Raw genomic sequence first — 27,009 nt, 5'->3', positions numbered from 1 at the left:
GCCATCATCAAAAACTCTAGAAACAATAAATGCTGGAGAGGGTGTGGAGAAAAGGGAACCCTCTTGCACTGCTGGTGGGAATGTAAATTGAAACAGCCACTATGAAGAACAGTATGGAGGTTCCTTTATAAAAAAAGTAAAAATAGAACTACCATACAACCCAGCAATCCCACTACTGGGCATATACCCTGAGAAAACCATAATTCAAAAAGAGTCATGTACCAAAATGTTCATTTCAGCTCTATTTACAATAGCCAGGAGATATTTGTAGATTTCTTGATGTTAGCCATTCTAACCAGTGTGAGGTGATACCTCATTGTTGTTTTGATTTACATTTCTCTAATAATTAGCAATGTTGAGCACCTTTTCATGTGCTTTTCAGACACCTGTATGTCTTCTTTGGAGAAATGTCTATTTAGATCTTCCCCCCATTTTTTGATTGGTGTTTTTGGTATTTTTGATATTGAGCTGCATGAGCTCTTTGAATATTTTGGAGATAAAGTCCTTGTCGGCTGCTTCATTTGCAAATATTTTCTGCCATTGTGAGGGTTGTCTTTTGGTTTTGTTTATGGTTTCCTCTGCTGTGTAAAATTTTAAAGTTTCATTAGGTCCCATTTGCTTTTTTTTTAAATTTTTTCATTACACTAGCAGGTGGATCAAAAAATATCTTCCTGGGCTTCCCTGGTGGAGCAGTGGTTGAGAGTCCACCTGCCGATGCAGGGGACACAGGTTCGTGCCCCGATTCAGGATGATCCCACATGCTGCGGAGTGGCTAGGCCCGTGAGCCATGGCTGCTGAGCCTGCGTGTCCAGAACCTGTGCTCCACAATGGGAGAGGCCACAACAGTGAGAGGCCCGCTTACTGAAAAAACAAAACAAAACAAAACAAAACAAAAAACACAACTCTTCCTGAGATTTATGTCAGAGTGTTTTGACTATGTTTTCCTCGAATAGTTTTATAGTGTCTGGTCTTACATTTAGGTCTTTCACCCATTTTGAGTTTTTTTTAACATCTTTATTAAAGTACAATTGCTTTACAATGGTGTGTCAGTTTCTGCTTTATAACAAAGTGAATCAGTTATACAAATAAATATGTCTCCATATAACTTCCCCCCGGAATCTCCCTCCCTCCCACCCTCCCTATCCCATGCCTCCAGGTGGTCACAAAACACCGAGCTGATCTCCCTGTTCTATGCAGCTGCTTCCCACCAGCTATCTACTTTACATTTGGTAGTGTTCATGCCACTCTCTCACTTTGTCCCAGCTTACCCTTTCCCCTCCCCTTATCCTCAAGTCCAGTCTCTAGTAAGTCTGCATCTTTATTCCTGTCTTGCCCCTAGGTTCTTCTGACCATTTTCTATTTTTTTTTAGATTCCATATATATGTGTTAGCATACGGTATTTGTTTTCCTCTTTCTGACTTTTCATTCTGTATGACAGTCTCTAGGTCCATCCACCTCACTACAAATAACTCAGTTTCATTCCTTTTTATGGCTGAGTAATATTCCATTGTATATATGTGCCACATCTTCTTTATCCATTCATCTATTGATGGACACTTAGGTTGCTTCCATGTCCTGGCTATTGTAAATAGGGCTGCAATGAACATTTTGGTACCTGACTCTTTTTAGGTTATGGTTTTCTCAGGTTATATGCCAAGTAGTGGGATTGCTGGGTTGTATGGTTGTTCTATTTTTAGTTTTTTAAGGAACATCCATACTGTTCTCCATAGTGGCTGTATCAGTTTACATTCCCACCAACAGTGCAAGAGGGTTCCCTTTTCTCCACACCCTCTCCAGCATTTATTGTTTCTAGATTTTTTGATGATGACCATTCTGACCAGTGTGAGATGATATCTCATTGTAGTTTTGATTTGCATTTGTCTAATGATTAATGATGTTGAGCATTCTTTCATGTGTTTGTTGGCAATCTGTATATGAGTTTAATAGTGTCTGGCCTTACATTTAGGTCTTTAATTCGTTTTGAGTTTATTTTTGTATATGGTGTTAGGGAGTGTTCTAATTTCATTCTTTGACATGTAGCTGTCCAGTTTTCCCAGCACCACTTATTGAAGAGACTGCCTTTTCTCCATTGTATATTCTTGCCTCCTTTGTCATAGATTAGGTAATCATGGTGCATGGGTTTATTTCTGGGTTTTCTATCCTGTTCCATTGACCTTTATTTCTGTTTTTGTGTCACTACCATACTATTTTGATGACTGTAGCTTTGCAGTATAGTCTGAAGCCAGGGAGCTGATTCTTCGGGCTCTGACTTTTATTTCTCAGGTTTACTTTGTGTATTTGGGGTTTTTTGTGTTTCCATACAAATTGTAAAAATTTTTTGTTCTAATTCTGTGAAAATTGCCATTGGTAATTTGATAGGGATTGCACTGAATCTATAGACTGCTTTGGGTAGTACAGTCATTTTGTCAATGTTGATTCTTCCAATCCAAGAACATGGTATATCTCTCTGTCTGTCTGTGTCATATTTTATTCGTTTCATTAGTATTTATAGTTTTCTGAGTACAGGTCTTTTGCCTCCTTAGCTAGGTTGAATCCTAGGTATTTTATACTTTTTGTTCCAGTGGTAAATGGGATTGTTTCCTTAATTTATCTTTCTTATCTTTTGTTCTTAGTGTATAAGAATGAGAGATATTTCTTGTATTAATTTTGTATCATGCAACTTTACCAAATTAATTGATGAGCTGTAGTAGTTTTCTGGTAGCATCTTTAGAATTTTTTATGTATAGTATCATCATCTGCAAACAGTGACACTTTAGCTTCTTCCTTTCCAATTTGTATACACTTTATTTCTTTTTCTTCTCTGATTGCTGTGGCTAGGACTTCCAAAACTAAGTTCAATAAAAGTGGCTAGAGTGGACATCCTTCTCTTGTTCCTGATCTCTGAGGAAATGCTTTCAGTTTTGCACCATTGAAAATGATGTTTGAGTTGCAGCCGCGGCCATCTCCCTCCAGCTAGCTACGGGGAAAGAGAACGTGCGCGAGCTCCGGCGTCCCCGCCTTAGCCTTTCCCGGAGCCATGAATCCCAACTGCGCCGGGTGCAGCAAGATCGTGTACCCTACGGAGAAGGTGAACTGTCTGGATAAGTTCTGGCATAAAGCATGCTTCCACTGTGAGACCTGCAAGATGACACTCAACATGAAGAACTACAAGGGCTATGAGAAGAAGCCCTACTGCAACACACACTACCCCAAGCAGTCCTTCACCATGGTGGCCGACACCCCGGAAAACCTCCTCCTCAAGCAACAGAGTGAGCTCCAGAGTCAGGTGCATTACAAGGAGGAGTTTGAGAAGAACAAGGGCAAAGGCTTCAGTGTGGTGGCAGACACACCCGAACTCCAGAGGATCAAGAAGACCCAGGACCAGATCAGTAACATAAAATACCACGAAGAGTTTGAGAAGAGCCGCATGGGCCCCAGCGGGGGTGAGGGCCTGGAGCTGGAGCGCCGAGATCCCCAGGACACTGGCTATCGGCGGCCCCAGGAACAGCAGCCTCACCACATCCCAACCAGCGCCCCAGTTTACCAGCAGCCCCAGCAGCAGCAGGCAGCCCAGTCCTAAGGTGGCTACAAGGAGCCTGCAGCCCCGGTCTCCATACAGCGCCGTGCCCCAGGTGGGGGCGGAAAGCGGTACTGCACCGTGTACAACTACAGTGCCGCCGACGAGGACGAGGTCTCCTTCCAGGACGGGGACACCATCGTCAATGTGCAGCAGATCGATGACTTCTGGATGTACGGGACCGTGGAGCACACCGGCGACACGGGGATGCTGCCGGTCAACTACGTGGAGGCCATCTGAGCCCGCCGGGTGCTGCCCGCCCCATCCGTCTTCAGTGCATTCCACAGCATCGCATCCGTCCTGGGCGTGACCTGTCCACCCTTTGGTGTCTCTGTTTTTCAAAATCTGCCACAGCTTGTTTATTCTCCCCCTCTTCCAGCTTCTTTTGCCAACCAAAGCCTTGTTCTGCCACTTTCGCGGGTCCTTCCTCTGGCAGGTTTTCCCCTGACCAACTTCTTTATTTTCTCTCTGGATGGAACAGGTGTGGACCACTCTGGGGGAAGCCGAGGCCCGTGGGGCTGGTCTCGGGGGGTGACCCGTCAGCTCCTAGGCCTCTGCCTTCTCTCTTTTCTGCCCCCTCAGCCCCACCTAGCCATCTCCTCACACACCCAAACATTCCAGGCTGGGATGAGCCCCAGACCCCCAGGACTCCCAGGGCGGCCGGGAGTTGCTTCACACACTCCCGGGAGTGGGACCCACCTCCCTTGGGACCCGTCCCCCCCAGGATGGGGACGGGGCTGGAGAGGTTGCTGCCGTCGTGCAGGGACCAGAGGGCTTTGCCTCTGCTTCTCAAAGATGGGGCTGCCAGCCCTCCAAGGGGCTCCCCTCACTCCCCTCTCCCCAGCTCAAGGACAACAGAGGAGGGTGAAGTTCCTGCTTTGGGATTCATTCATCCCTCCCGACACGGTTCCTTTTCACACTGTGATTTTGCTCTGCTGCCCACCCGAGGCTGGTGTGGGCGAGCAGCTCCCCAGGAAGCTCGTCTTGGGTCTGGTTCTCGCCTTTCTTACTTTAGGGACAGCTGCAGGAAGGAGGGTAACGGGGTGTTCTCTCCGCAGCGCTTTTCCCTCACTCCCACCCCGGTCTCCAGGGTCCCTGGCTTGCCTCCTTGTGAAGGGTGGGGCAAGGAAACCTCGGGCCTCTCGCCCGTGCAGCCCAGCCTCCCGCGAGATCTAGTTAAGCCGCTCCTCGCCACGCCTCCTGGCAAGGTGTCTCCAGGCCTTCCATGGCCTCCCCCTTCCCCACTTCCCGCCCGACCCCAGCTGGACTGTGCAAAACCACAGGACCCTCTGTATCTCCAGGACTTTGTCGCGGGGGAAGGAGCGAGTGTCTGCAGGTGTCCATGACAGACGAGGGTGAGTGTGAGCGTGAGAGAAGGGGGCGGGGTGTGGGCTGTGTGTGCAGAGCTGTCCTCCCCGATATTTTCATCAAAACCCACAGTGAGAGGGGAGGACGCTGGAGGAGAGAAATTCCTTATGTTTTCTTTGGAGTGAAAAAGCCCTCCTTCTATCCCCAAATGGAGGAGAAGCCCACCCACCCCCTTTCCAATGTGCCAGGCAGAAGTAAGGGGGGGGTTGCTTGGTGGGGGAGGGGTGGGGGGAAGGCTTTGTGGCTCCAGGCATATTCTCTCCCCCATCTCTGTGTCCTGGGCCGCAGAATAGGGGACCAGGGGACCCTGTGTCACCCGCACTGTCTCCCCCGCCCCCCACCCCCTGCCCGGGCTAGCTTCCCATTTACTTAAAGCCTCCTTGAAGCAGAGGGAGAGGGTCCCAGGGCTACAAAACTGGAAGTACAGACCCAGAATGAGGAAGGGAAAGATGGTGCTATCTCCAAGTCCCTTCTCTTGCTCGTTGGTGGCTGTGACGACCCTTACCTGGCTTTATTCATCTCTGGGCTTTCTTGTCACCCTTCTGGGTCTCCCCCTCCCATCTTCACCCCGCTGAGTCCGCTGACTCGGGCCCCACAGGTTGACATCTTTGCATCCTTGTGCCCTGCAGGCATATTTAGCATCAAGTCCTCACTGCTTGTGAGTTGACTTGGGAATATTTACCCCAAATCAGAGGCTTGAGCCCCTGCCTGACCAATCCCTTTCCCCCCTTGGCCAGAGCCACGGTGAAGGCAGGTGGAGAGTCTTATATTGGGCAATTTGGGGGATGAGGGAGGCAGAGAGGGAACAATTTTGGGAGCCTTGAGGCAGGCGCTGGTCCATTTTGTTTCCTCTTGATCTCAAAGCACAATGTGGATCGAGGCTGGTGTGGGCGAGCAGCTCCCCAGGAAGCTCGTCTTGGGTCTGGTTCTCGCCTTTCTTACTTTAGGGACAGCTGCAGGAAGGAGGGTAACGGGGTGTTCTCTCCGCAGCGCTTTTCCCTCACTCCCACCCCGGTCTCCAGGGTCCCTGGCTTGCCTCCTTGTGAAGGGTGGGGCAAGGAAACCTCGGGCCTCTCGCCCGTGCAGCCCAGCCTCCCGCGAGATCTAGTTAAGCCGCTCCTCGCCACGCCTCCTGGCAAGGTGTCTCCAGGCCTTCCATGGCCTCCCCCTTCCCCACTTCCCGCCCGACCCCAGCTGGACTGTGCAAAACCACAGGACCCTCTGTATCTCCAGGACTTTGTCGCGGGGGAAGGAGCGAGTGTCTGCAGGTGTCCATGACAGACGAGGGTGAGTGTGAGCGTGAGAGAAGGGGGCGGGGTGTGGGCTGTGTGTGCAGAGCTGTCCTCCCCGATATTTTCATCAAAACCCACAGTGAGAGGGGAGGACGCTGGAGGAGAGAAATTCCTTATGTTTTCTTTGGAGTGAAAAAGCCCTCCTTCTATCCCCAAATGGAGGAGAAGCCCACCCACCCCCTTTCCAATGTGCCAGGCAGAAGTAAGGGGGGGGTTGCTTGGTGGGGGAGGGGTGGGGGGAAGGCTTTGTGGCTCCAGGCATATTCTCTCCCCCATCTCTGTGTCCTGGGCCGCAGAATAGGGGACCAGGGGACCCTGTGTCACCCGCACTGTCTCCCCCGCCCCCCACCCCCTGCCCGGGCTAGCTTCCCATTTACTTAAAGCCTCCTTGAAGCAGAGGGAGAGGGTCCCAGGGCTACAAAACTGGAAGTACAGACCCAGAATGAGGAAGGGAAAGATGGTGCTATCTCCAAGTCCCTTCTCTTGCTCGTTGGTGGCTGTGACGACCCTTACCTGGCTTTATTCATCTCTGGGCTTTCTTGTCACCCTTCTGGGTCTCCCCCTGCCATCTTCACCCCGCTGAGTCCGCTGACTCGGGCCCCACAGGTTGACATCTTTGCATCCTTGTGCCCTGCAGGCATATTTAGCATCAAGTCCTCACTGCTTGTGAGTTGACTTGGGAATATTTACCCCAAATCAGAGGCTTGAGCCCCTGCCTGACCAATCCCTTTCCCCGCTTGGCCAGAGCCAAGGTGAAGGCAGGTGGAGTGTCTTATATTGGACAATTTGGGGGATGAGGGAGGCAGAGAGGGAACAATTTTGGGAGCCTTGAGGCAGTCGCTGGTCCATTTTGTTTCCTCTTGATCTCAAAGCACAATGTGGATTCTGGGACCAAAGGTCAGAGACACATCCTGTTGGAGAACCTGCGGTTGGCAGGGTGGTGAGAGGGGGGGAGGAGGACCTGGGGGAGCAAGAAGTAGCCTCTTTTCACTTGGCTTAAATTTCCTTCCAAAACAAGGCAAGGCAGTCACTGGAATCTTGCTGCCAGCCCTCTACTCCTCCCATCCTAAAAATAGGGGACCTTTTCTTACATGTCCCCAGAGAGAGGAGGGACTGTCACACTGGTACTGAGGGACCCAGGGGTTGCTGGGAGTCCTTATTCCTTTCCAGAACCATCCATCCCTAGAAGAGCACAGAACTTGAGGGCTGGACCGAGTCCCTGGTCTTTTCTTACATTTCACAGGTTTTTTAGCTGATCTAATCTCAGGAAAGCAAAGCTAGAATGTGAATATAACTTTAGTGGACCAATAATAAAATGCAAGAAGCCCAATGGTGAGAAAAGTGAATTCTCTCAATATTGCTTCCTGTTTTCTTCCTCATGTCCCTCCAGGGAAATTACTTTATTGCTTAATTTCCGCTTTTTCCCCCTCACATATGCACTTCTGGGCCTTTTTTTTTAATAGCTGGAAAAAAAAAATACCACCCCACAGACCTGTATTTAAAAAGAAACAGAAATGACCATGTGAAATTTGCCTCTGTCCAAATATTTCAGCCATGTGTGTGTGTGTGTGTGTGTGTGTGTGTGTGTGTGTGAAGCCATCCGTTCATCTTTTTATATGGGGTGGTTGTCTTTCCTTGGTCTGTTTTGGTCCCCTCCCTCGTGGGCTTGTGCTTGGGATCAAATCTTTCTGGGCTGTTATGATTTTGAACATTTGACTTGGACCACAAGTGACTCTATCTCCTGGTGACTCAAATAAAAGTATAATTTTTACCTGCAAAAAAAAAAAGAAAAAGAAAATGATGTTTGCTGTGGGTTTGCCTTATTATGGCCTTTATTATGTTGAGGTAGGTTCCCTCTATGCCTACTTTCTGGAGAGTTTTTATCATAAATGGTGTTGAATTTTGTCAAAAGCTTTTTCTGCATCTATTGAGATGATCATATAGTTTTTGTTCTTCAATTTGTTAATATTGGTGTATCACACTGATTGATTTGCATATATTGAAGAATCCTTGCATCCCTGGAATAAATCCCACTTGATCATGGTATATAATCCTTTTAATGTGTTGTTGGATTCTGTTTGCTAGTATTTTGTTGAGCATATTTACATCTATGTTCATCAATGATATTGTTCTGTAATTTTTGTGTGTGATATCTTTGTCTGGTTTTGGTATCAGGTTGATGGTGCCCTCCTAGTATGAGCTTGAGAGTGTTCCTTCCTCTGCAACTTTTTGAAGAGTTTCAGAAGGGTAGGTGTTAACTCTTCTCCAAATGTTTGATAGAATTTTCCTGTGAAACCATCTCATCCTGGACTTTATTTTGTTGGAAGATTTTTAATTACAGTTTGAATTTCAGTACTAGTGATTGGCCTCTTCATAATTTCTGTTTCTTCATGGTTCTATCACGGAAGGTTGTACCTTTCTAAGAATTTTTCCATTTCTTCCAGGTTGTCCATTTTATTGGCATATAGTTGTTCACAGCAGTCTCTTATGATCCTTTGTATTTCTGTGGTGTCTGTTTTAACTTCTTTTCATTTCCAATTTTATTGATTTGAGTCCTCTCCCCTTTTTCTTCATGAGTCTGGCTAAAGGTTTATCAATTTTGTATATCTTCTCAAAGAACCAGCTTTTAGTTTCATTGATTGTTGCTATTGTTTTCTTCATCTCTATTTCATTTACTTCTGCTCTGGTGTTTATGATTTCTTTCCTTCTACTAACTTTCGGTTGTTTGTTCTTCCTTCTCTAGTTCTTTAGATGTAAGGTTAGGTTGTTTGTTTGAGATTTTCCTTGTTTCTTGAAGTGAGATTGTATTGCTGTAAACTTCCCTCTTAGAACTGCTTTTGCTGCATTCCATAGGTTTTGGATCATCGTTGTCATTTATCTCTAGGTACTTTTTGAGTTCCTCTTTGATTTCTTCAGTGATCCATTGGTTATTTATTTACATATTGTTTAGTCTCCATGTGTTTGTGTTTTTTACAGTTTTTTTTTCCTGTAATTGATTTCTAATCTCATAGCATTGTGGTCAGAAAAGATGCTTAAATTTACCGAAGCTTGATTTGTGATCCAAGATGTGATCTATCCTGGAGAATGGTCTGTGTGCATTTGAGAAGAAAGTGTAATCTGTTGTTTTTGGATGGAATGTCCTATAAACATCAATTAAGTTTATTTGGTCTAGTGTGTCATTTAAGGCTTATGTTTCCTCATTAATTATCTGTCTGGATTGTCTGTCCATTGGTGTAAGTGGAGTGTTAAAGTCCCCCACTATTATTGTGTTACTGTCAATTTCCCCTTTTATGACTATTAGCATTTGTCTTATATATTGAGGTGCTCCTATATTGGGTGCACATATATCTACAATTGTTATATCTTCTTTTGGGATTGATTCCTTGATCATTATGTAGTGTCCTTCCTTGTCTCTTGCAACAGTCTTTATTTAAAGTCTATTTTGTCTAATATGAGTATTGCTACTCCAGCTTTCTTTTGATTTCCATTTGCATGGAATACCTTTTTCCATCCCATCGCTTTCAGTCTGTATGTTTCCCTAGGTCTGAAGTAGGTCTCTTGTAGATGGCATATATACAGATGTTGCTTTTGTACCCATTCAGCCAGTCTGTGTCTTTTTTTTGGAGCATTTAATCCTTTTACATTTAAGGTAATTACTGATATGTATGTTCTTATTGCCATTTATTAATTGTTTTGGGTTTGTTTTTGTAGGTCTTTTTTCTTCCCTTCCTCTTTTGTTCTCTTCTGTGGTTTGATGACCATCTTTAGTGTTGTGTTGGGTTGCTTTTTCTTTTTTGTGTGTGTAGCTATTGTAGTTTTTTGGTTTGCATTTCCCATGAAGTTTTGATAAAGCAGTCTGTATATGTACAAGGTTTTTTAAGTTACTAGTCTCTTAATTTCAAATGCAATTCCCATTTCCTACCTTTGTACTCTCCTCTCATCATGGTTGCTGGTTTTGAAATCATATTTGTGTGTGGATGATTTCCTGCTTTTTTGTATGTTTGCCTTTACCAGTGGGCTTTCCCATTTGTGATTTTCTTATTTCTAGTTGTGGCCTCTCCCCCCAACCCCTTTGATTAGAAAAGTTCTTTTGGCATTTGTTGTAAAGATGGTTTGGTGGTGCTGAATTCTCTTAGCTTTTGCTTGTCTCTAAAGCTTTTGATTTCTCCTTCAAATCTGAATGAGAGCCTTGCTGGGTAGAGTAGTATTGGTTGTAGGTTTTTCCCTTTCATCACATTGAATTTATCGTGTCGCTCCCTTCTGGCCTGCAGAGTTTCTGCTGAAAAATCAGCTGATAACCTGGTTTTGAAATCATATTTGTGTGTGGATGATTTCCTGCTTTTTTGTATGTTTGCCTTTACCAGTGGGCTTTCCCATTTGTGATTTTCTTATTTCTAGTTGTGGCCTCTCCCCCCAACCCCTTTGATTAGAAAAGTTCTTTTGGCATTTGTTGTAAAGATGGTTTGGTGGTGCTGAATTCTCTTAGCTTTTGCTTGTCTCTAAAGCTTTTGATTTCTCCTTCAAATCTGAATGAGAGCCTTGCTGGGTAGAGTAGTATTGGTTGTAGGTTTTTCCCTTTCATCACATTGAATTTATCGTGTCGCTCCCTTCTGGCCTGCAGAGTTTCTGCTGAAAAATCAGCTGATAACCTTCTGGGAATTCCCTTGTATGTTATTTGCTGCTTTTCCCTTGTTGCTTTCAATATTTTTTCATTATATTTAATTTTTGTTAGTTTGATTAATGTGTGTCTTGGTGTGTTCCTCCTTGGGTTTATCCTGTATGGTACTCTCTGAACTTCCTGGACTTCACTGACTATTCCCTTTCCCATGTTAGGGAAGTTTTCAACTAGAATCTCTCAAATATTTTCTTAGGCTCTTTCTCTTTCTCTTCCTCTCCTGGGACCCCTATAATGTGCATGTTGGTGCATTTCATGTTGACTCAGATGTCTCTGAGACTGTCCTTATTTCTTTTTATTCTTTGTTCTATTCTGCAGCAGTGATTTCCAGCATTCTGTCTTCCAGCTCACTTACCCATTCTTCTGCCTCAGTTATTCTGCTGTTGGTTCCTTCTAGTGTATTTTTCATTTCTGTTATTGTATTGTTCATTTCTCTTTGTTTGTTCTTTAGTTCTTCTAGGTCTTTGTTAAACATTTCTTATATCTTCTCGATATGTGCCTCCATTCTTTTTCGAGATCTTGGGTCATCTTTAATATCATTACTCTGAATTCTTTTCCAGGTGGATTGCCTGTCTCTTCAAAGGAAGAAGTTTTCTTGTAGGTTTTTATCTTTCTCCTTTGTCTGCAACATGTTTCTTTGTCATCTCATTTTGTGAAACTTACTGTGTTTGTGGTCTCCTTTCCATAGGCTGCAAGATCATAGTTCCTCTTGCTTCTGGTGTCTGCCCCCTGTTGGGTGAGGTTGGTCCAGAGGCTTGTGCCATTATCCCCTTCATATGGGTTTTGACTGGTGTGGTGACCAGAGTCTGCCCTAGATATTAAGCAGGGTCTCCCCTTTGCTCTGTGGTTCTCATTGCCCTTCAGGGCCAGTGGCTGCTCCCTCATTGTTGGAGTAGAGGCCCCCAGATCTGTTTCTTAACTGTGTTTCTGATCTGTGGTGTGAGGTAGATGGAATTGTAGCACCCTCACTGGGAGAGAAGCCACTGACTATTCCTCCTCTGGAGTTGTTCACCTGTGAATGTGTTCTATTGTGTCACTTTTCACCCATTGTATGGGCTCACAAAGTACACTCTTGTTGACACTGCTCTCAGTCCCACCTTAACTGTGCATGTGCCAGTAATTGGCCCTGGTGACTCTCATTTTCACCAGGCCACCAGCACAGATCCACTGAGATCAGGTCCCACGACTTCAGTTGTCATGCACCTGGACCCACTGTGGGAGCTATGGAAGAAGCTCAGACTCTGGCCTTGCCCAACCCCCATATGTACATGCCCACAAAGCCCATAGTTGTTAAAGCCAGCCCTGTCCCAACTGCCAGAGCACTTGCTGTCCTTTTGGATGTTTCACAGGTGCTGAATTTAGGAAGCTGTCACCAGAGTTGTAACTCCATAGTTCGTGAAGCCGTGAGGAGAGATTTCAGCTCTTCTTCCTTAGTCACAGGGTCCCTGTGGCTCTGCTGTGGTTTCAGCCCCTCCCCTGGGCAGATTTTCTAGTGGGGGGAGCTATCCATGTCCTCTCAGGACAGCAGGGTGGGTCGCAGTGCCCACTGACAGATTTCCTAGTTGCAGAAGCTATCCCTGCCCTTCTGGGTCAGCAGGGGCATGTCCTGGTGTCTGCCCATGGGTTTGGAAGAGGTGGCCAGTGCCCACCTCTGGAGCCCAAGATGGCAGCTGCGACTTGCGCCTGCCCCCAGAGCTCCTGTTGGTGGTGTCCTGTTGCTTGGGAACACTCACAGGAAAAGAAGTTCTTATGGTTGTCCCACCCCTCTCCATGTGCCTTCCAATAATGGTGACTTGCCTCTCTGGTGGGCCCAGGTTTCTTCATAGTACACCCTCAGTTGCCACTGCCCAACCTCTTAAGGCTGTTTCCACACCTAACCCTGGTCCTGTCCTTGGGACTAACCTCAGAGCCTAAGCTTCATTCCCCAACACCACACACACTGACAGAGAAATGTCTCAGGTTGGGGAGAGCAGGGTGGTGGTGCCGACCCTCTGTGCAGGTTACTCTTAGTTTTCCTTTCCACAAACTGATTGCTGCTCTCTCCTCTTAGGCTCTGAAGCTCCCCCTCCTTCCAGGCTGATCTCCCCACCAGTGAGGAGACTTCCCAAGGTGTGGGGACATTTCCTCCTTCACAGATCCCTCCATGGGGCACAGGTCCCATCCTGATTCCTTCTTTTTCCTTTTCCTTTTTTCCTACCTAGTTACATGGAGGCTTTCTTCCCTTTTTGGATGTCTGAGGTCTTCTGTCAGCACTCAGTAGCTGTTCTGTGTCAATCGTTCCACTTGTACAAATACAATTGTTCCACTTATATTTTCCATGTTTCTGTGGAAGAAGGTGAAGTCTGCTTCCTACTCCTCTGTCATCTTGGTCTCTTCTTCACAACAGAAGTTTTTGATGATGCAGATGATGATGATAATGTACAAGGAAAATAATCTTTATTCTTTAGAGCCCCAACAACTGCCATGTTAACTGGCAAGCACTTTGTTTTTGAGCACCATAATAAGTTGGAAACATGAATTCGGAGAAGAAAGCTGGTGGTATTGCGTTCTGCACAATCAAGGGAGGAGGCATTTGAAGTTGGGGGAGGGATGGGAACCAGTGGATTGGCATCATATCGGGAAAGGTGACTCAGAATATGTGAATATGGAATTGTTTACTACAGTGTGTGTGATGCAAACCCTCCCTTCTATCACCCTGTCAGATTATCAGGGAGGTCTTTGCTGCTCATTGATGTGAGTGTATGTGTGGTGTTTGTGTGTTCTTTTGAGAGAATTGGAAGGTGTGCTGAGTTCTGCATCCAGGTTAAGTTGGAATAAAAACAAACACCATATGTAGAGTTTCAGTTTTGCAAGATGAAGAGTTTTGGAGGGTGACAGTGGTAGTGGTTGTATAACAAAATGAATGTATTTAATACCAATGAACTGTACACTAAAAATGGTTAAGATGGTAAATATTTAAAAAGATGGTAAATATTATATATATTTTACCACAATTTAAAAAAAATCTTTAAAGCATCACATGCTGATGTTACAGTCATTCCTAATTTAAATTTCTCCTAAAAATCCAAGGAGGTAGGTGTTATTATCCTTATTTAATTAATGAAAACAATTTGTAAACTGAGGCATATAAAACTTATGTAACCTGCCCACAGTCACACATCAGTGGGTGGAAGAGCAACTTCTTCACCAGGTGGGTTGCCTTCTGTCCAACTGCCAAGATCAAGGAGCCTCTGCGGGTAAGCCCCAGCCCAAACATCAGGCAGGTGTCAGAGCCACGCAAGAAAATGCAAACAGATTCCTCTTTTTGAGCTTTGAAATACAATTCAAAGTTCACCTCAGATCATTTATTGTACCCGGGTATGTCATTCATGGTCAAGAGTAATATAAAAGAAATATAAGGAAAGAAGCCATTTAGAAGTGGGAAATGGACACAGCCTTTGAAGTTAGACAAACTTAAGATAGAGTTCCAGCCTATCAGTCACTACTGTTAGTGACTGTCTCACTAACAGTCACTTAAGTAAGTTTTTTTTAACAGTTCTGAGTATTGGTTTCCTAATCTGTAAAATGGGTATAATAGTACCTCCCTTATAGGATTATTGAGAGGATTGGAAACAATGTAGCTGAAGCAGGAACTTGTGAATGGGAGCTGTCATTAATATTATTGGACATGGACCCTGCTGTCAAACTACTTATCATGTCTTAGAACATAAAACCTGAGGAGAACTTGAATATCATCTAATTAAGCCCCTTATTGTAAAATGGAGAGAATGAGGTCTAGACTGGTTGGGTAATTTTTCAAGGTCATCATTAACTTATGACCGAGTTAGGAGTAATAGCCCAGTGTGAAATTATTTTTTACCTCCAGGCACATAAGAAATAGAAGATTACAAAAAGGAATTCTGTCAAACACTGAGATGTGAAATAAAAAATTTACTCCATGAGTAACCAGGGGAGGCAGAATCAGTGCAAACCAGAGCCAGGAAAGAAGGCTGGGACTTGACTGGAACTTGAAGGGAGAGTGGAATGCTAATGGGCAGAGCAGATACCCATGCTTAGTTTACATTCTAGCAGGGGGGAAAAATTAAGCAATAGATAAACAAAAATAAGTAAATTGTATAGCATGTTAGAAGGTGAAAAACAATATGGGGAAAAAAATAAAATCAGAGTGGAGATGGAAGTTCAGAGGACAGGAAAGGAGTTGGTTGTACTTTGCAGTAGGGTGGTCATGTCATAGAGTAGTGATCTTTGAGCAGACCTGAGGAGGCAATAATATATTTGTTTCAACAAATGCTGTGATAAGTCCTCACACTGTACTTATGGACAAAACAGTGCAATATAAGTAATTAGATGAATGGTGTTGATAATGATTTTGATGAAATGATGATTTACCATATTTGGTGCATTCATTTTAAGCCAGGCAGTATGCTGTGATTTCCAGAAATTTATTTCTTTTATTATTGATAAAACCCTTGTAATGCACTATGGTTGGGTGGGGGGAAGGTAGGATGTGGAGTGGTGGTGGTGACAAAGCCAAGCCCTCTCCACTCAGCCTCCCTTAACTGCTTCCAGCTTCTACATTAAGAATTTAGCCTCTCGGCAACACTTTCCCAATCTGTCAGCTAAGACAGTGACACCTCTGCCCTTACCAACATGTTCACATGGTTATACACTTCATTTCTCTGAAATGAAATTTAAAGAATTTAGGTGTACAACATAATGGTTTGATATATGTATACATTGTGAAATGATTACCACAGTAAGTTTAGTTAACATTCATCACTTCACACAGTTACAAATTTTTTTTCTTGAGATGAGAACTTTTAAGCAACTTTCAAATACAATATTGTTAACTATAGTCACATTTTGTATATCACATCCCTAGGACTTATCTTACAATTGGAAGTTTGTACCTTTTGGCCACCTTCACCCATTTTCTCCACTCTCTATCCCTTACCTCTGGCAACCACCAATCTATACTCTGTGAGTTAGGTTTTTTTCAGATTCCACATATAGTGAGATCATATAGCATTTGCCTTTCTTTGTCTGACTTATTTCACCTAGCAATATGTGCTCAAAGTCCATCCATGTTGTTTCAAATGGCAGGATTTCCTTCCATTGGAAGACATTAGCAGAGGAGCAGCATGATTGAATTACATGTCAATAAGATCACTCAGAATGCAGTGCTGAAATAGGGACTTAAGGCAGAAGCAGGGAGACCATGGCAGTAATTCTGGAGAAAGATGGCAATGGCTTAGGCCAAAATGCTGCAAGGGGTGAAAAGTGGTCTGATCCTTGATATATTTTTGAAAGGAGAGCTAGTAGATTTTGCTGATGAAAAATCTTACATTTATGCAAATGATGAGTCATGTGTACTTCCTATATAAAATTGTGGCAGATGTGATCTCTGGGACATGAAGAACTCTCTAACCAGTGGCCTCATCTGAAACTCTGTGCCTGGCCCCCAGTCCTGTGTTCTAGGCCAAAGAGAGGAACATGTGATAAGCCTCCATGGCATCTAATTGAGCCTGGGCTATCTTACATGGGTGTGTTAAAACTGGAAACCACTATAATCAGATGGAAAATTGCCACATGTTGAGAGCTTGATATTCTCTAAGGGAATCTATCAGACTAGCAAGAAGATGGAGACAGCACATGGAAATGGGGGTGAGGAGTTGTGAGCAGCTAAAGCAGAAGAGCTTTGGAGAAGAGGGAGAAGATTTGAAATCCAGAGAGAAGGAATCTCAGGAAGTGAGAATAGGTAGCTCAGGTCAAGGGAATTAAGAAGGGAGATGTGATTTGAGGTTTGTGGGTTGGGAGGATACCATAAGTCATTTTGCTTCCATGTTCCTTGTAAATGACCCACCTAACCCACCATTGCCATACACATGGTAGCTATTGTCTAAAGTACAAGGGTCTCCACCTTATGGAAGAAGAAGGGAAGAGGAGGGAGACACACACACACACCACACATACATGCACGTGCACATGCACTTTAGCACTCTCACCAATGCAATTTCATCGGTCTGTTTTAAGATGAAACAAGGCTTCACATAAATGTCTGAGCTTGACATGCATAGCTTAGGGCTAGGCCCTCAGATTCTCCAGAGGATACATGTCCCCAGTTCCTCTGCTGCAAGAAGTAACTTTCATCAAAAAGTCTGAGAGGACCAGTAATTGCCCCCCGCCCCGCTTTCGTTTTCTCTCTCCTCAACCTGAACAACACAGAACTGTCAGAATGACCATACCACAAAGCAAACACATTTATGAATTCATTTAGAAAATATTTATTGAGTCTCTACCCCTGGATATACAACAGTGAACAAACCAAAGATTATCCCTATCTTCCATGTGCTTAAAATCAAGTGGCAAAGACACACATCAAATAATCATCTAATGATATAATATCATCAACTGTGATAAGCATTTGAAAGACAGTCTACCTTGAGAACAAATAAAAAGACTGGAGGTTTCGAGGAAGATGCCCAGCGGGGCTAAGGCTTGAGGAGTTTGTGAATGAAAAAGGAGAGTAGGGGGACTTATTCCAAGCAGAGATGCTGCAAGGAATGGTCCTGAGGCTGGAAGCAGTAGGACCTGATCAAGAACAAGAACCAAGTCCAGCCAGGATTGCTGGAATGAGGTTCATGGGAGAGTGGCTTGAGATGTGACTGCAGAAAGGGGCAGGGCCAGGTTAGACAATGCATTGCTGGCCAGTTGAGGGTCTAGGTCTTTATCCATCACCAAAAGGGATGGGTGGAACTTCAGGCTGCAGGATCAAACCACAAGGCGATCTCAGCTAGAGAAGCAAGGACTCAGGTGTGGCAGGACTGCAGATGAGAGAAGTTCATTCTACCACAGAGGAGAGCTTCCGTTGGAAGGATTCCAAAAACAATAACTAAATGCCTGCCCCTGGGGATCAAGTTCCTTATCAGTGAGTAGGTCTCTATGTAACTGCATGTAGCACTTTGCTTCATGAAAATACCACAAATAGCAACTAGGTAATTAAAATCCTGACCCTGCTAGAGCTGCAGATAGACGTTTTAGTAACAGTATCAAAAGTGCTTCAATTCCTCCAGGTGAATAGACTACTTAGTTTAAAGAACCATGTCTCAGCAGGGGAGAAGTGATTAGGAATGGTAAGGAGATAAACAGGTGTCCAATGATTTGTTTAAAATGGAAAGGGGTGGGGAAATCAGTGACAACCTGGAGATATAGCTGGAGAAGTATTGACTAGCACAAAAGGGACTTTAATCACAGGTCTCTACTTGAAGTTGTTTGGGACTGATGGGGCTTCTTTAGGCAAGGGTTTTAATTAGTTTCCATTTGAATTTACACTTCTACAGCTTTTCTCAACAGTAAACCCTGTCAAATGTGTGTAGTGAATGATAATTGTTCCTTGTAGCCACCTAGTACAAGTTCTCCCAGAAGGGCTTTTGTTTCTTTAAGGTCAGAATTCTGAAAAGATGTTTCATCAAGCCAGATTCTCTAACTTAATGTGTATGCAGTAAAAGAGCCCCATATTGGCTATTTTCATGGGGAGATTTCCTTTAATACCCAATTAAGTAAGTTCTTGTTAAGTATAAGTTTTGTACATACATAAATCTAGCTGGAGTGTTAGTTGGAGATTGGCTCTCTGGTGCCCCTCATTTAAGCCAGCCTCTCAAATAATCACCCAGTCCAGACTTCTCAGTGTCTCTCAAATGAGCAACTCCCAGTATCTTTCAACTGGGGAGCCAGGTACCTGTTATACACCACCACATAAAATACAGGATCATCTGCCAATAATCTGAAAATCCAAGAACCAGGAGAGACTCACCCAAATTTGTCTGGACTCTCTGAGAAGGCAGATGGGCACAAGAGGCCTCTGCTGATAATGTCGACTTAAAAAATATTCACAACCTAAAAGTTGAGAGTTATGTTTTATTTGGCAGGAATTTTTAGGACCTCAAGGCTGGGAGGCAGCATCTCAAGTAACCCTGAGAGAACTGTTCCGGGGGAGCTAGTATATACAGGAGTTTTGCAACAAAGGGCAGATAGTCGGGAACATCAAAAGATTACTGTTAATTAAAGGAAACCAGATATGCCAGGTTAAGGAATTTAGCACTTTTCTATGTATGGGAAGATGCAAGAGTCTGAGCTCACTGAAATCATTCCTTTGATAGGCACATCAGCTATCTGGAGCCAGTATCCTGTGTTTTCATATCCTGAGTTTCCTCAGGGCTCACCGTAGGAAGTGGCTGAAGTCTGTTGGCTGCTAGATGGCAGGTATTCTTTCCTTCCTGAGTTCCCTCAGGGCTCACCAGTTCACCATAGGCTGTGGCTGCAATCCCTGGTGACTGTGACATTCTTTGTTTACTGATATGGCAGGAAATATTCCATTTCTCAATGCCAAGGCTCCAGTTCCTCATAGAGTTCAGGCAAAGGAAAGAAGTCTGCTCTGGGTCCCTTCATTGGTTGCTAAAACTGTCAACTGAAAAAAATGCACAACCTGAAATTTGAAAATTATGTTTTATTTGGGGTATTACTGAGGACTTAAGCCTGGGATACACCCTCTCAGATAGCTCTGAGGGACTCTTCCAAAGAGGTAAGGGAGGAGACAGGATATATAGGAATTTTTGCAAAGAAACCAAAAAAAAAAAAAAAAACCGGGTAAGCCAACATCAAAACATAACTGCTAATTAAAGAAAAACCAGACATCTCATGTTAATGAATTTAGCACTTTTCTTGTATGGGAAGATGCAAGAGTCTGGGCTTAATGACGTTATCCCTTTGATATGCACCCTAACTCTCTAGGGTCAGTATCCTGTTTTTCTCCATCCTGAATCACCTCAGGGTGCACCGTAGTGACTGATAGCTTGATGGCCGCAACATCCTTTGTTTACTGAAATGGCAGGCAACATTCTTTGTCCACACCTGATATGACCATTGCAGTAATGATCTAACCTCCAGCTACTCAAATGCAGCCATGCTTCCTCCTGGGAATATAGTGCAATGGACTGGGCATATGAGACTCCCCAATGTGATTGATTGATTCATTCATTCAACAAATATTTATCAGTTGTTCACTATGTGCCAAGTGCTGTGCTTGGCCCTGAGAATAATTCATGTTTTATAAAACTGGCATGATAGATATTCCAGGAGAGTTGGTTTTACTCAGTGATAAGTAATTTAAAACTTAATTTTAACAGATACAAAAATGTATCATGGCATAAAATATAAAATCTGCATGAAGTTTTAAGATAAAACAAGAGGCTTTACATAAATCTCTGAGTTTGACATGCATAGCTTAGGGTTATGCCCTCAGAGTCCCCAGAGGATACACATGTCCCCAGTTCCTCTGCTGCAAGAAGCAACTTTGATCAAAAAGTCTAAGAAGACCGATAATTGCTCCCCCTCCTTCGTTTTCTCTCTCCTCAACCCAAACAACTTAGAACTGTCAGAATGACCTTGCCACAGACCATTTTTATTGTCATTCTCTAACTGAAGGGCTCTTGATCCCCAGGAGTTCTAGTTTTGGGAGCCAAAACTAACACTCCCAAAAGTATTAGTTCACAATTAAATCCTAAACTGGTTAGTGCCAACTAGTAGTGCCCATGTACAGTAGGTTTTCTAAAAATGCTTGTACATGCTGATGGTGTAGATAAAGTATTCCAATGGAAGCAGAAAAGAAAGGTGATTATGAAATGAGGAAATCCAAGTAGGCTCCATGGAAGAAGAGGAACTTCAGTAAGATTTGAATAAAGGTCAGGAATTTAGCCACATGGGGGACTATAAAGAGTGATTGGGGCTGGAAGAAATCAACAATGACTGACACCAGCCAGGTCACCCTCATTACCTCCAGGACTTTGCTCAATAATTTGTGTGCCTTGGAATTCCTTCCCAATATTGACAAATACTGCAAGGCAAAATTCAAATCTTATCTCCTAGGGGAGGTCCTTCCTGATGCTTGCAGTTAATTTCAATAAGAATTACTTTCCTCACAATCTTAATACCCTGAAGTATAAGTAATAAACATGTAACAACCATTTGCAAAATTGAAGAGTAACTGCTTCCGCTAATGCTGTGATCTGTGATCAGATCCACTTAATTGCTTCAAAACCAGCCTCTGAAAACATTCTCTGCATCTTGTGGTGCAGCAACCTGCCTGAGGTGATGCAGCTGCTTAGCAATTGTTGGTCTCTTCCTTCTCCAAACTACTGTAACACTCAGGCCTGCCAAAACAAGAGTGTATATTGCATACTATGTCTAAATATTTAAAAGTTATAAATCAAGCTAATAAACAATTCATTAACATCTTTATCCTCTTATCTTGAAAAAATACACCTGAATGTTGACCTGAAGCACAGGTTTGAATATTTTACTCCTTGACGTTCTCTGTGAGAAAATGATCTTGCAGGACAACCTAGCCTCTAGCTCGCAGACTGGTCTACTTTCCTTCCCACCACTCCTTCTGCCCCTACCCAGAGATGGGGTCTCACACAGTGACACCCCAATCTCTGCATCCAAGTTCTTTCTAAATCCAGTCTCTATAAGCAGTTGCCCCTTGGTCACCCCACAGGCAACACAAGCAGCTTTGTCTGCCCTTGGGGAGACTGACCCAAAGGAAGAGGCTTACACAGGCCCTAGAAATAGGATCTAGGGAATTCCAGGGTTCCAAGTACAACATGATGAGGGTGGAGGGGTCACCTATAGGCATGTCTCCTTGACCCCAGAAAGGGCACAGACTCCTTGCCTTATGGGGTTGGCCTGGTCATGAAAGGGCCTGACAGAGGCTCCTATAGAAAAGAACATGGGATAATGACCCCCTCTTGCTTAGGTAAAAGGTGGGGCTGGGAGCACTAATGTGCTCTTTCTGGAAGAGAGACTAGACACAGAAAGATATGTTAAGGAGACTTATTATAATAGCCCCTTCAACTGTGATGGACAACACTACAGCCCTATGGCCCTTTCGCATGGAAGAGGTATGGGACTTTGGGTTGTTCCAGAGAGCAAAATTAGGACAAATGAATGGAAGTGGCAGGAAGGCATGTCATGTGGCATCCATGTAAAGACAACTTTGGGAATAATTACTACTGAGAAGTAATGGTATAGACTGCCTTGTGAAGTGTGAGCTCCCTGACATTGATAAGGCCTCAAGCATAGACAGGATTTTGATGCTTTAATACATTTGTCAGAGAGCTTGTGGGTGCATGATTCAATGTCTGTGTTCACTTTACATGAACTTTAGAATTATTTTGTCATATTTTCCCCTTAATAATTCTGAGAATCTTCAGGATTTGTTACTAAATAGATTTTAAAAAATATATGGTGGGTAGTAGAAGAACTACCAAAAAAGAGAAAAAGAACTCTCATTTACTAAAAACCTATAGGAGACAAGTCATGGTGCTAAACATTTTGCACACAGTGTGACTATCAGAAAAAGAACAAAGGAAAACAAGAATATTCATGGTTTGAAAACCACTTAGAGTTACTATTTGCTTTTTTGGTGCCCAAAGAGGATCCTTAGTTCCCCTGAATATATCACTACCAGGACCCTGGTTGCATCTCTGTGCTACCTCCATGGTATTGGAAGTGGCATAGATGGTGTAATTGGAACATATTAGAGTGGAACATGGAAAAGCAAACCAAGATGCCATTGGACATTTTGCCTAGAAGCAGAGGGTCCTCACAGAAAGGAGAAATAATAAAATGGAAGCAAAGGGGAACTAATAGAAATGAAATTATTATTCTGAATGACATTAATTTTTTGTCAAGCTCTTATATGAGTCAGGTACTATGCTAAGCACTTTAAATGAATAACCCCTGTTCTTTCCTCCCTGCTGGTGGTCAGAGGCCTTACCCGGGTGATCTAGGGGAGCCCTTCTCACTCCCAATCTGGAACATTTCCCTGCTCTAATAATAGCAGTCACACTAATAGAGAAGTGGTTCATTTGATATCAGGAGTCCCAAATTAAAATGCAGATTCTCCAGAAGGGGTAATGCAATAGATGTGGATGAGCTTTCCAACCTGAGTTAATTGATGTGAGTTTGATTATTGGAGGAAAGAGATAAGAGCACAGAGCTGAGACCAGGAAAAATGGGAAGATTGAAGGATAAAGAGAAGAGGACAAGATCATTAATGGGTTATGTTCCTAGGAGACTTCCCTGAACCCTCTTGTCTGGAGGAGCAGGCACCAGCCCAAAGCTCCGATGATACATGTACTCTCCCATCACAGCATTTTCACACCATATTGCAATACATTATCCAGTGACTGAATTCTCAGTAGACTTGAGCTACTGAGAATTTAGCAGAACTAAAGAGAGCAGGGACTGGGTTTATGTTGCTCATCACTGTACCCTCAGCATTCCAGACCTGTCCCACAATAGATGCTGAGAAAGTATTTGAAAAGTGGATGTAAGAATGAATGAATGCACGTGCTGACCTGTTGACTACAAGGCTCTGCCTCAGGATGACCTCCTACACATCCCTTGCCAGAATATTTGTGTATTTGAGTTGTTGCCATGTCAATCATCAGATATTTGTGGAATTTTTGTAGTCCAGTGTCAGCAATTTACCAAAAACCTCTCTTTTCTTTTAGCTTCTTGGGGAAGAATTCTACCTTACAGGAAGAAAAATTCACAGCAGAACAATCTGAACAATCTTTTAGTGGAGATGAATTAGCCACTGTAGGTTGGTTGGCATAGAAAATTCACACTCTGTGGTGTCAAAAGACCTGAGTTTGAATCCTGTCAATATTACTGTATTTTCTCTCTGAGCCTCAGTTCTCAAGTAAAATTAAAATAACAATAGGTATATGGTGAGAATTATATGAAATTACTTGTGTAAAGCATCTGGAACCTCGTAGCACCTGGTAAATGCTAGTACACTCCCCTTTTCCTACTGAGTAAAAAAGTCAATTAACAAAAGAGTTATCTTGCCAAGACTTAGAGTTCTCAGTCTCTTCCAGAGCTGGGAAGGCCTTGGAGGTTAGAACCCAGTCCCATCACTTTAGAGAAGAGAAAGAGATAGAGAGATAAGCAGCAGTCAGCCCAATGTTACACCAGTGATTGTCAAGGCCAGCAAAACCAACCTCTATTACACACCAGCACTGCCCAACTAGTCCCTTTATGCTGCACTTGGAATTGCCACTGAAGGAAGCCGTACTCCCAACTTTCACAGATGGCCACTTCCAGGTTTGCAGGTGCATTTGTCCTGTATTAATGCCAGCCTTCCAGTGGAGTTGGCTTGGACTGCCTTCCTCACTCTAACTTCAAGAGGCAAACCACATGTACAGCTCCCAGAAGCTGGATCGACTGGACTCTGTTTTCACTCTCTTAGCCTTTCAGCTAACAAATATAAGCTTCTGTATTTGTAAAGCTGCCTGGGATGGGGGTGAGAGGCGGTGGGATGTTGGGAGGTGACATTGTCGGGGAAAACAGTACGTGGTAGATTCTTAGAAGCATCCATCATATGACAAGGTCTTTTTCCAAACACTGCCTGGCATAGGATTGTGGGTATTTAATGGAATTCCTATCCATAGGGTCCAGTCTCTTCTTTTCAGATATGAGAAACTGAGGTTTAACAAGAGGAAGAGACTTGCTCACGGTCACATAAGAAATTAGTAGGGACAGAATAGCAGAGGCAGATTGAAGCACAAACCTGCATCTGCCATTCACTTGTGTTAAAATCTCCCACCCAGTGTGGTTGTGAATTTATCCATTTCTCCTAGTACTTATGTTGTGTATTGCTTTATACCTTTATAACATAGTAAAACTATGTTATACAGATTAAAATAAGTTTTAACTTTCTGGTGATTTTACAGAGACTCGATTCCTAATATTGGATACTAGGATATTGGATATTCCTAAATTTTGGCTTAATGTCTATTTGTCTGATGTTAACATAGTTACCTCTTGCTTGTAATATCTTCTTCTGTCCTTTTACTGTCAATTTTTCTGTGTTCTTTTGTTTTGTGTGTCACTTTAATAAAGAGCATTTACCTGGATTTCTAATCATTGCTGTTGTTTAAAATATAATCTTACCATCTTACTGGCCTTTTAGCCAGTGAATTTAGTCTCTTTATGTTTATTGTATTCATTGACAATATTTTGATTTATTTCAACATTTTATTTTCCTAAAACATTTGCTATATATTTTTTATTTTTACAAATAAATGTATGTAACATATATGTAAATAATGGGGCATATTAATAATTTATAATATAGGAATCTAACACCCATCTTGTGAACTAGAACATTATTAAGCTATAGAAACCATCTCTGCTTCCTTCCCATAGGTGGTCTGTATGGATTCCTAAAAAATAGGAATTTTCTTCATTTTCACCTTTATGGAAATGGCTGCATTTAGTTTTCGTAATTAGTTTAACATTTTTTCTTGACATTATGTAGCTGTGGTTCATTAGTGTTAACTGCTCCATATTGTCTCCTGTATAAGTACTCCATAATTCATTTATCCATTCTATTACTTGTCATCACTTAGGTGGTTTCCAGTTTTTTGCTACTATGAAATACTTGTGTATGATTCCTGAGGCCCAAGTAGAAGAGTTTCTCTAGGGCATATATCTTAAAGTGAAATTAACTTGAGTTCGCACATGTTCAACTTTATAAGAGAATGTCTATATGATAATTGTTTTTCAAAGTGGATGTACCAACCTACATACCTGCCAGCAGTAAATAAGAGTTCCTGGTGTTCCGTGTCCTTGTCAACACTTGGTGTTGCCAGACTTCTTTATTTTTTCCCTATATAGTAAATGTAAAATGCTATCTTGTTGTGATCTTAATTCGCATCTTTATGAGGAAGAAGATAGTTGTTTCAAGAAGAGGGAGTGATCAGCTGCCTAGAATGCTGTTTCCAGTTATAATGGTTTAATGGTTCACCCCTCTCAAAGATGCCTGCATTTTAATATGGACAGTGTTTTAACTCAAAGGAATGGATTTTAAATAGTGTACAATCAGCCCTATTATAGCCATTGAAAGAGGGGACAGCTGGGAAGAGGAACAGGCTCACAGAAACCTCACATCTAGGGTAAACGATACTGATTTGTCTGGACCTGAGGGGTTTCCCTGAATGTAGGACTTTTCATTTTAAAATCAGGAAAATCCCAGGCAAGCCAAGACAATTTGGTGACCTACTTACACTGCATATATAGATGCTCTCCAACCCTATTAAGACTAAAACATTTTATTCCATGAAGGAAGACTAATCCTCATGCACACACACCCCAAATTAGCCTGGCCTCTGTATGGCAGATAGCAGCATATAGACTACAATTCGAAGCTACCGTCTTGCCAGAAAATACTGCTGTTATTAGTGAATAAGGTGAATGAAATAATTTTACTTCTTATTTTAAAAGAGAAATCTGTAAAAAAAAAAAATTTAAGAGAAATCTTGATCATATTGCATTTTATGTCAGTATATTCCTCAGTAGCTATTTTTACAAAAATTCCTATTTCCCCATAGTGGGGAAAGACATCTCAAAAATGATGCAGGATCCAGGGCCAGTCTACCTGGGAAAATCAGCCACATTCTGTAGAGCCATGTTACTTGGACATGAAGTTTGAGTTTTGCCTCCCGCACAAGGCAGTGTATGCCCAGGAGCTCCTGATGGACACTTAACAGGGCTTAACAGTTAAGAGACTTAAGAGTGCTCTTGCTAGAGGCTGGAGTTTCAGGGAACAAAAATGAAAAAACCCCATTGTCAATTTTTTTTAACATCATTATTGGAGTATAATTGTTTTACAATGCTGTGTTAGTTTCTGCTTTACAACAAAGTGAAACAGTTATACATATACATATGTTCCCATATCTCTTTCCTCTTGCGTCTGTCTCCCTCTCACACTCCCTATCCCACCCCTCTAGGTGGTCACAAACCACCTAGTTGATCTCCCTGTGCCATGCGGCTGCTTCCCACTAGCTATCCACCCTACGTTTGGTAGTGTATATATGTCCATGCCACTCTCTCACTTCGTCACAGCTTACCCTTCCCCCTCCCCATATCCTCAAGTCCATGCTCTAGTAGGTCTGTGTTTTATTCCCATCCCACCCCTAGTCTCTTCATGACACTTTTTTTCTTAGATTCCATATATATGTGTTAGCATA

The 27,009-nt window shown here is 43.0% G+C and overlaps 3 protein-coding genes across 6 annotated transcripts in view; 2 read left to right on the top strand and 1 right to left on the bottom strand.

Annotated features, from left to right (window-relative positions):
* The window catches only part of POLE4 (DNA polymerase epsilon 4, accessory subunit), a 266,067-nt gene that overhangs the window by 101,657 nt on the left and 137,401 nt on the right, over nt 1-27,009 (bottom strand). The window contains exon 6 of one of the 4 annotated variants that reach the window (XR_008618929.1): nt 14,853-15,167. The exons of the other annotated variants lie outside the window; for them this stretch is intronic. The gene's annotated coding sequence lies outside the window, so the exon portion shown is untranslated. Of the gene's footprint in view, nt 1-14,852; nt 15,168-27,009 lie in introns of those variants that run through there. 4 annotated transcript variants of the gene reach the window in all.
* Nucleotides 1-27,009, top strand: part of TACR1 (tachykinin receptor 1) — a 278,221-nt gene that overhangs the window by 206,190 nt on the left and 45,022 nt on the right. The gene's annotated exons all lie outside the window — the stretch shown is intronic.
* Nucleotides 2,983-3,820, top strand: LOC112067526 (LIM and SH3 domain protein 1-like). The gene is given in 1 exon segment (XM_055089290.1): nt 2,983-3,820. A coding segment is annotated over 1 exon segment (780 nt). The 5' UTR covers nt 2,983-3,037; the 3' UTR covers nt 3,818-3,820.

Source organism: Physeter macrocephalus, chromosome 12, assembly GCF_002837175.3.
Source record: "Physeter macrocephalus isolate SW-GA chromosome 12, ASM283717v5, whole genome shotgun sequence".
In the NCBI taxonomy this organism is placed as follows: domain Eukaryota; kingdom Metazoa; phylum Chordata; class Mammalia; order Artiodactyla; family Physeteridae; genus Physeter; species Physeter macrocephalus.
Note: the sequence above shows the minus strand (reverse complement) of the source record. Positions and strands in the feature narration are given on the sequence as shown.